Source organism: Lampetra fluviatilis, unplaced genomic scaffold (assembly GCF_964198595.1).
Source record: "Lampetra fluviatilis unplaced genomic scaffold, kcLamFluv1.1 SCAFFOLD_247, whole genome shotgun sequence".
NCBI lineage: Eukaryota > Metazoa > Chordata > Hyperoartia > Petromyzontiformes > Petromyzontidae > Lampetra > Lampetra fluviatilis.
Window position 1 is genome coordinate 102,501 of NW_027621051.1, and position 10,000 is coordinate 112,500.

Consider the following 10,000-nt stretch of genomic DNA (forward strand, 5'->3'; position numbering starts at 1 on the left):
GTCAACATCTCTCAGGCTAATCGAACCCGCGACCTCCTGTAGACCAGGAGAGGTGGTCAACATCTCCCAGGCTAATCGAACCCACGACCTCCTGTAGACCAGGCGAGGTGGTCAACATCTCTCAGGCTAATCGAACCCACGACCTCCTGTAGACCAGGCGAGGTAGTCAACATCTCTAAGGGTAATCGAACCCACGACCTCCTGTAGACCAGGCGAGGTGGTCAACATCTCCCAGGCTAATCGAACCCACGACCTCCTGTAGACCAGGCGAGGTAGTCAACATCTCTAAGGGTAATCGAACCCACGACCTCCTGTAGACCAGGCGAGGTAGTCAACATCTCTCAGGCTAATCGAACCCACGACCTCCTGTAGACCAGGCGAGGTAGTCAACATCTCTTAGGCTAATCGAACCCACGACCTCCTGTAGACCAGGCGAGGTAGTCAACATCTCTCAGGCTAATCGAACCCACGACCTCCCGCGTACAGGGCGAGGTAGTCAACATCCCTCGGGGCCCAGCATCTAAACCCACGACCTCCTGCGTACCAGGCGAGGTAGTCAACATCTCACAGGGTCCGGTATGAAACCCACGACCTCCTGCAGACCAGGCGAGGTAGTTAACATCTCACAGGGTCCGGGATCAAACCCACGACCTCCTGTAGACCAGGCGAGGTAGTCAACATCTCACAGGGTCCGGGATCAAACCCACGACCTCCTGTAGACCAGGCGAGGTAGTCAACATCTCACAGGGTCCGGGATCAAACCCACGACCTCCTGTAGACCAGGCGAGGTAGTCAACATCTCACAGGGTCCGGGATCAAACCCACGACCTCCTGTAGACCAGGCGAGGTAGTCAACATCTCACAGGGTCCGGGATCAAACCCACGACCTCCTGTATACCAGGCGAGGTAGTTAACATCTCACAGGGTTCGTGATCTAAACCCACGACCTCCTGTAGACCAGGCGAGGTAGTCAACATCTCACAGGGTCCGGGATGAAACCCACAACCTCCTGTAGACCAGGCGAGGTAGTCAACATCTCACAGGGTTCGTGATCTAAACCCACGACCTCCTGTAGACCAGGCGAGGTAGTCAACATCTCACAGGGTCCGGGATGAAACCCACGACCTCCTGCAGACCAGGCGAGGTAGTCAACATCTCACAGGGTCCGGGATCAAACCCACGACCTCTTGTAGACCAGGCGAGGTAGTCAACATCTCACAGGGTCCGGGATGAAACCCACGACCTCCTGTAGACCGGGCGAGGTAGTCAACATCTCCCGGGGTCAGGGATCAAACCCACGACCTCCTGTAGACCAGGCGAGGTAGTCAACATCTCACAGGGTCCGGGATGAAACCCACGACCTCCTGTAGACCAGGCGAGGTAGTCAACATCTCACAGGGTCCGGGATGAAACCCACGACCTCCTGTAGACCAGGCGAGGTAGTCAACATCTCACAGGGTCAGGGATCAAACCCACGACCTCCTGCAGACCGGGCGAGGTAGTCAACATCTCCCGGGGCCCGGGATGGAACCCACGACCTCCCGCGTACCGAGCGAGGTAGTCAACATCCCTCGGGGCCAACTCACCGGCGCGCAATGTAGTAGAACACGGGGTTTCCAGCCTTCGACACCCCGGCCTGGTAGAAAATGTTGAGCGTCTTGAGGGCCTTGAACTCCTCCTTCTCGTGAACCTGGTGCCTGAGCAGCACGCGGGCAAAGGTGACCCAGGTAGCCTTTACACGACTTGCAGGGGCAAGTGCACGCACACACAGGTACACACACACACCTACGTACGCACATCTACACCTACGTACGCACCTACACACACACACCTACACACACACACACCTACACACACACACACACACCTACACACGCACACAGCTACACACACACACACCCCTACACACACACACACACCTACACACACACACACACACCTACACAACTACACACCTACACACACCTACACACACACCTACACACACACCTACACACACACCTACACACACACCTACACACACACCTACACAAACACACACACACCTACACACACACACACCTACACATACACCTACACACGCACACACCTACACACGCACACACACCTACACCTACACACACACCTACACACACACACACCTACACACACCTACACACACACCTACACACACACCTACACACACACACAGCTGCACACGCACACACCTACACACGCACACACCTACACACGCACACCTACACACACACACAAACACCTACACACACACACCTACACACACACACCTACACCTAAACACACACCTACACACACACCTACACACACACACACCTACACATACCTACACACCTACACATACCTACACCTATACACACCTACACACACACACACCTACACACACACACACCTACACACACACACACACACACCTACACACACACACACACCTACACACACACACACCTACACACACACCTACACACACACCTACACACACACACACCTACACACCTACACCTACACCTACACACACACACCTACACACCTACACCGACACACACACACACCTACACACACACACACACACCTCGTCATGAACTCTTCAAACTTGGAACTGGTGAGGTTGAGGCTGGACCAGTGCGTGTCTGCCACACACACACACACCTACACACACCTACACACACACACCTACACACACACACACACCTACACACACACACACACACACCTACACCTACACACACACACACCTACACACACACACACCTACACACACACACACCTACACACACACACACACACCTACACACACCTACACACACACACCTACACACACACACACCTACACACCTACACACACACCTACACACACACACACACCTACACACCTACACACACACACCTACACACACACACCTACACACACACACCTACACACACACCTACACACACACACACACCTCGTCATGAACTCTTCAAACTTGGAACTGGTGAGGTTGAGGCTGGACCAGTGCGTGTCTGCCACACACACACCTACACACCTACACACCTACACACACACCTACACACACACACACCTACATACCTACACACACACACCTACACACCCACACCTACACACACACACCTACACATACACACCTACACCTACACACACACCTACACACCTACACACCTACACACCTACACACCTACACACCTACACACACACCTACACACCTACACACACACCTACACACACACACACCTACATACCTACACACACACACCTACACACCCACACCTACACACACACACCTACACATACACACCTACACCTACACACACACACCTAAACACACACACACCTAAACACACACACACCTAAACACACACACACCTACACACACACACCTACACACACACACACACCTCGTCATGAACTCTTCAAACTTGGAACTGGTGAGGTTGAGACTGGACCAGTGCGTGTCTGCCACACACACACCTACACACACACACACACCTACACACACACACCTACACACACACACACACACCTACACACCTACACCTACACACTCACCTACACACACACACACACTTACACACACACACACCTACACACACACACCTACACACACACACACACCTACACACACCTATACACCTACACCTACACACACACACCTACACACACACACACACCTACACACACACACACACACACTTACACACACACACACCTACACCTACACACACACCTACACCTACACACACACACACCTACACACACACACACCTACACACACACACACACACCTCGTCATGAACTCTTTAAACTTGGAACTGGTGAGGTTGAGACTGGACCAGTGCGTGTCGGCCACACACACACACACACACCTACACACACACACACCTACACACACACACACACACCTACACACACACACACACCCACCTACACACACACACACACCTACACACACACACACACCTACACCTACACACACCTACACACACACACACCTACACACACACACACACACCTACACACACACACACACACCCACCTACACACACACACACACACCTACACATACACACACACACCTACACACACACACACACACCTACACACCTACACATACACACACACACACCTACACACACACACCTACACCTACACACACACACACCCACACACACCTACACACACACACACCTACACACACACACACCTACACACACACACCTACACACCTACACACACACACCTACACCTACACACACACACCTACACACCTACACCTACACACACACCTACACACCTACACATACCTACACACACACACACACCTACACACACACACACACCTACACACCTACACACACACCTACACACACACACCTACACACACACACACACACCTACACACACACACACACACCTACACCTACACACACACACACACACACCTACACACACACACACCTACACACACACACACCTACACACACACACACACCTCGTCATGAACTCTTCAAACTTGGAACTGGTGAGGTTGAGACTGGACCAGTGCGTGTCGGCCACACACACACACACACCTACACACACACACACCTACACACACACACACACACACCTACACACACACACACACACACCTACACACCTACACCTACACACACACCTACACACACACACCTACACACACACACACACACCTACCTCGTCATTAACTCCTCAAACTTGGAACTGGTGAGGTTGAGACTGGACCAGTGCGTGTCTGCCACACACACACCTACACACACACACACCTACACACACACCTACACACACACACACACACCTACACACATCTACACACACACACCTACACCTACACACACCTACACACACACACACACCTCGTCATGAACTCTTCAAACTTGGAACTGGTGAGGTTGAGACTGGACCAGTGCGTGTCTGCCACACACACACCTACACACACACACCTACACACACACCTACACACACACACACACACCTACACACATCTACACACACACACCTACACCTACACACACCTACACACACACACACACACCTCGTCATGAACTCTTCAAACTTGGAACTGGTGAGGTTGAGACTGGACCAGTGCGTGTCGGCCACTGGTTTGTGTTCAGGGGGTCCCAGGTAGGCCAGCAGTGTCGCCATCTTGTCAAAGGGGCGACGACCCACGGCCTTGTGGTCCCTGTGGGGGGTGGGGGCGGTGGGTGGGGGGTGGGGGGGTGGGGGGGGGGGTGGGGGGGTGGGTGGGGGGGGGTGGGGGGGTGGGTGGGTGAGTGAGTGAGTGGGTGGTCGTGTGGGTGCGTGGGTGAGTGAGTGGGTGAGTGGGTGGGTGGGTGAGTGAGTGAGTGAGTGGGTGGGTGAGTGGGTGGGTGAGTGGGTGGGTGAGTGGGTGGGTGAGTGGGTGGGTGAGTGGGGGGTGGGTGAGTGGGGGGTGGGTGGGTGGGTGAGTGGGTGGGTGAGTGGGTGGGTGAGTGAGTGGGTGGGTGAGTGGGTGGGTGAGTGGGTGGGTGGGTGAGTGGGTGGGTGGGTGAGTGGGTGGGGAGTGGGTGGGTGAGTGGGTGGGTGAGTGGGGGGTGGGTGGGTGGGTGAGTGGGTGGGTGAGTGGGGGGTGGGTGGGTGGGTGGGTGAGTGGGTGGGTGAGTGAGTGGGTGGGTGAGTGGGTGGGTGAGTGGGTGGGTGAGTGGGGGGTGGGTGGGTGGGTGAGTGCGTGGGTGAGTGAGTGGGTGAGTGGGTGGGTGAGTGAGTGGGTGGGTGGGTGAGTGGGTGGGTGAGTGAGTGGGTGGGTGAGTGGGTGGGTGAGTGGGTGGGTGAGTGGGTGGGTGAGTGGGGGGTGGGTGAGTGGGGGGTGGGTGGGTGAGTGGGTGGGTGAGTGAGTGGGTGGGTGAGTGGGTGGGTGAGTGGGTGGGTGGGTGAGTGGGTGGGTGGGTGAGTGGGTGGGGGTTGGGTGGGTGAGTGGGTGGGTGAGTGGGGGGTGGGTGGGTGGGTGAGTGGGGGGTGGGTGGGTGGGTGAGTGGGTGGGTGAGTGGGGGGTGGGTGGGTGGGTGAGTGGGTGGGTGAGTGAGTGGGTGGGTGAGTGGGTGGGTGAGTGGGGGGTGGGTGGGTGGGTGGGTGAGTGAGGGGTGGGTGGGTGGGTGAGTGGGTGGGTGAGTGGGTGGGTGGGTGAGTGGGGGGTGGGTGGGTGGGTGAGTGGGTGGGTGAGTGGGTGGGTGTGGGGGTGAGGGGGTGGGTGGGTGGGTGAGTGAGTGGGTGGGTGAGTGGGTGGGTGAGTGGGTGGGTGAGTGGGGGGTGGGGGGTGGGTGGGTGGGTGAGTGGGTGGGTGGGTGGGTGAGTAGGTGAGTGGGTGGGTGGGTGGGTGAGTGGGTGGGTGAGTGGGTGGGTGGGTGAGTGGGGGGTGGGTGGGTGGGTGAGTGGGTGGGTGAGTGGGTGGGTGGGTGAGTGGGGGGTGGGTGGGTGGGTGGGTGAGTGGGGGGTGGGTGGGTGGGTGGGTGGGTGAGTGGGGGGTGGGTGGGTGGGTGGGTGAGTGGGGGGTGGGTGAGTGGTGGGTGGGTGGGTGAGTGGGGGGTGGGTGGGTGGGTGAGTGGGTGGGTGAGTGGGTGGGTGAGTGGGTGGGTGGGTGGGTGAGTGGGGGGTGGGTGGGTGAGTGGGTGAGTGGGTGGGTGAGTGGGTGGGTGGGTGAGTGGGGGGTGGGTGGGTGGTGTGGGTGAGTGGGTGGGTGGGTGGGTGGGTGGGTGGTGTGGGTGGGGAGTGGGTGGGTGAGTGGGTGGGTGAGTGGGGGGTGGGTGGGTGGGTGAGTGGGTGGGTGAGTGGGGGGTGGGTGGGTGGGTGGGTGGGTGAGTGGGTGGGTGAGTGAGTGGGTGGGTGAGTGGGTGGGTGAGTGGGTGGGTGAGTGGGGGGTGGGTGGGTGGGTGAGTGCGTGGGTGAGTGAGTGGGTGAGTGGGTGGGTGAGTGAGTGGGTGGGTGGGTGAGTGGGTGGGTGAGTGAGTGGGTGGGTGAGTGGGTGGGTGAGTGGGTGGGTGAGTGGGTGGGTGAGTGGGGGGTGGGTGAGTGGGGGGTGGGTGGGTGAGTGGGTGGGTGAGTGAGTGGGTGGGTGAGTGGGTGGGTGAGTGGGTGGGTGGGTGAGTGGGTGGGTGGGTGAGTGGGTGGGGGTTGGGTGGGTGAGTGGGTGGGTGAGTGGGGGGTGGGTGGGTGGGTGAGTGGGGGGTGGGTGGGTGGGTGAGTGGGTGGGTGAGTGGGGGGTGGGTGGGTGGGTGAGTGGGTGGGTGAGTGAGTGGGTGGGTGAGTGGGTGGGTGAGTGGGGGGTGGGTGGGTGGGTGGGTGGGTGAGTGAGGGGTGGGTGGGTGAGTGGGTGGGTGAGTGGGTGGGTGGGTGAGTGGGGGGTGGGTGGGTGGGTGAGTGGGTGGGTGAGTGGGTGGGTGTGGGGGTGAGGGGGTGGGTGGGTGGGTGAGTGAGTGGGTGGGTGAGTGGGTGGGTGAGTGGGTGGGTGAGTGGGGGGTGGGGGGTGGGTGGGTGGGTGAGTGGGTGGGTGGGTGAGTAGGTGAGTGGGTGGGTGGGTGGGTGAGTGGGTGGGTGAGTGGGTGGGTGGGTGAGTGGGGGGTGGGTGGGTGGGTGAGTGGGTGGGTGAGTGGGTGGGTGGGTGAGTGGGGGGTGGGTGGGTGGGTGGGTGAGTGGGGGGTGGGTGGGTGGGTGAGTGGGGGGTGGGTGGGTGGGTGGGTGGGTGAGTGGGGGGTGGGTGGGTGGGTGGGTGAGTGGGGGGTGGGTGAGTGGTGGGTGGGTGGGTGAGTGGGGGGTGGGTGGGTGGGTGAGTGGGTGGGTGAGTGGGTGGGTGAGTGGGTGGGTGGGTGGGTGAGTGGGGGGTGGGTGGGTGAGTGGGTGAGTGGGTGGGTGAGTGGGTGGGTGGGTGAGTGGGGGGTGGGTGGGTGGTGTGGGTGAGTGGGGGGGTGAGTGGGTGGGTGGGTGGTGTGGGTGAGTGGGGGGGTGAGTGGGTGGGTGGGTGGGTGGTGTGGGTGAGTGGGGGGGTGCGTGGGTGAGTGGGGGGGTGAGTGGGTGGGTGAGTGGTTGAGTGGGTGGGTGTGGGGGTGTGGGGGTGAGGGGGTGGGTGGGGTGGGTGGGGTGGTGTTGTGTTGCTGGTGTTGTTGCTGGTGTTGTGGCTGGTGGTGGTGGTGGTAGTGGTTGTTGTTGCTGGTGTTGTTGTGGCTGCTGCTGTTGTTGTTGTAGTTGTTGTTGTTGTTGTTGTGTTGGGGGTGCCCACCTGTTGCTAGACAGGTACTGTCCGATCTTCTCCTGGTTGTTCCACAGCAGGCGGTGCAGAGCACGAACGTTACCGTCGCTGATGAGCGACAGGCCGCCACCACCACCGCCACCACCGCCACCACCGCCACCACCACCGCCGCCACCACCGCCACCACCGCCGCCACCACCGCCACCGCCACCACCACCACCACCACCGTGGTTGACCGCCTCAGCCACGGGACAGTCGGACGCGATGTCCTGGAAAAACCTGGGAGGGTGGAGGTGGGTAGACAGAGAGAGTGAGTGTGTGCGTGTGTGTGTGTGTGTAGGTGTGTGTGTGTGTGTGTAGGTGTGTGTGTGTGTAAGTGTGTGTGTGTGTAAGTGTGTGTGTGTGTGTAGGTGTGTGTGTGTGTAGGGGTGTGTGTGTAGGTGTGTGTGTGTGTAGGTGTGTGTGTGTGTGTAGGTGTGTGTGTGTGTGTGTAGGTGTGTGTGTGTGTGTAGGTGTGTGTGTAGGTGTAGGTGTGTGTGTGTGTGTGTAGGGGTGTGTGTGTAGGTGTGTGTGTGTGTGCGTGTGTGTGTGTAAGTGTGTGCGTGTGTAAGTGTGTGTGTGTGTGCGTGTGTGTGTGCGTGTGTAAGTGTGTGTGTAAGTGTGTGTGAAGTGTGTGTGTGTGTAAGTGTGTGTGTGTGTGTGTAAGTGTGTGCGTGTGTGCGTGTGTAAGTGTGTGTGTACCTGCGTGTGTGTGTGTGTGTGTGTAAGTGTGTGTGTAAGTGTGTGTGAAGTGTGTGTGTGTGTAAGTGTGTGCGTGTGTAAGTGTGTGTGTACCTGCGTGTGTGTGTGCGTGTGTGTGTAAGTGTGTGTAAGTGTGTGTGTGTAAGTGTGTGTGTAAGTGTGTGTGTGTGTAAGTGTGTGTCTGTGTGTGTAAGTGTGTGTGTAAGTGTGTGTGTGTGTAAGTGTGTGCGTGTGTAGGTGTGTGTGTGTGTGTAGGTGTGTGTGTGTGTGTGTAGGTGTGTGTGTGTGTGTAGGTGTGTGTGTAGGTGTAGGTGTGTGTAGGTGTGTGTGTGTGTAGGTGTGTGTGTGTGTAGGTGTGTGTGTGTGTGCGTGTGTGTGTGTAAGTGTGTGCGTGTGTAAGTGTGTGTGTGTGTGCGTGTGTGTGTGTGTGTAAGTGTGTGTGTAAGTGTGTGTGAAGTGTGTGTGTGTGTAAGTGTGTGTGTGTGTGTGTGTAAGTGTGTGCGTGTGTGTGTGTGTAAGTGTGTGCGTGTGTAAGTGTGTGTGTACCTGCGTGTGTGTGCGTGTGTAAGTGTGTGTGTACCTGCGTGTGTGTGTGTGCGTGTGTGTGTGTGTGTGTGTGTAAGTGTGTGTGTGTGTAAGTGTGTGTGTAAGTGTGTGTGTGTGTAAGTGTGTGTCTGTGTGTGTAAGTGTGTGTGTAAGTGTGTGTGTGTGTAAGTGTGTGCGTGTGTAAGTGTGTGTGTACCTGCGTGTGTGTGCGTGTGTGTGCGTGTAAGTGTGTGTGTGTGTAAGTGTGTGTGTGTGTAAGTGTGTGCGTGTGTAAGTGTGTGTGTACCTGCGTGTGTGTGCGTGTGTGTGCGTGTAAGTGTGTGTGTGTGTAAGTGTGTGTGTGTGTAAGTGTGTGTGTGTGTAAATGTGTGTGTGTGTGTGTGTACCTGCGTGTGTGTGTGCGTGTGTAAGTGTGTGTGTGTGTCTGCGTGTGTGTGTGTGTAAGTGTGTGTGTACCTGCGTGT

At 57.6% G+C, this 10,000-nt stretch overlaps 1 protein-coding gene across 1 annotated transcript in view; it reads right to left on the reverse strand.

Moving 5' to 3' along the window:
- The window catches only part of LOC144954699 (neurofibromin-like), a gene marked incomplete at both ends in the record, with an annotated part of 130,724 nt that overhangs the window by 98,218 nt on the left and 22,506 nt on the right, over positions 1-10,000 (reverse strand). The window contains 4 exon segments of the mRNA XM_078885135.1: positions 1,587-1,697; positions 5,067-5,213; positions 8,280-8,375; positions 8,478-8,528. Of these exon segments, the coding sequence (XP_078741261.1) occupies positions 1,587-1,697; positions 5,067-5,213; positions 8,280-8,375; positions 8,478-8,528 (405 nt within the window).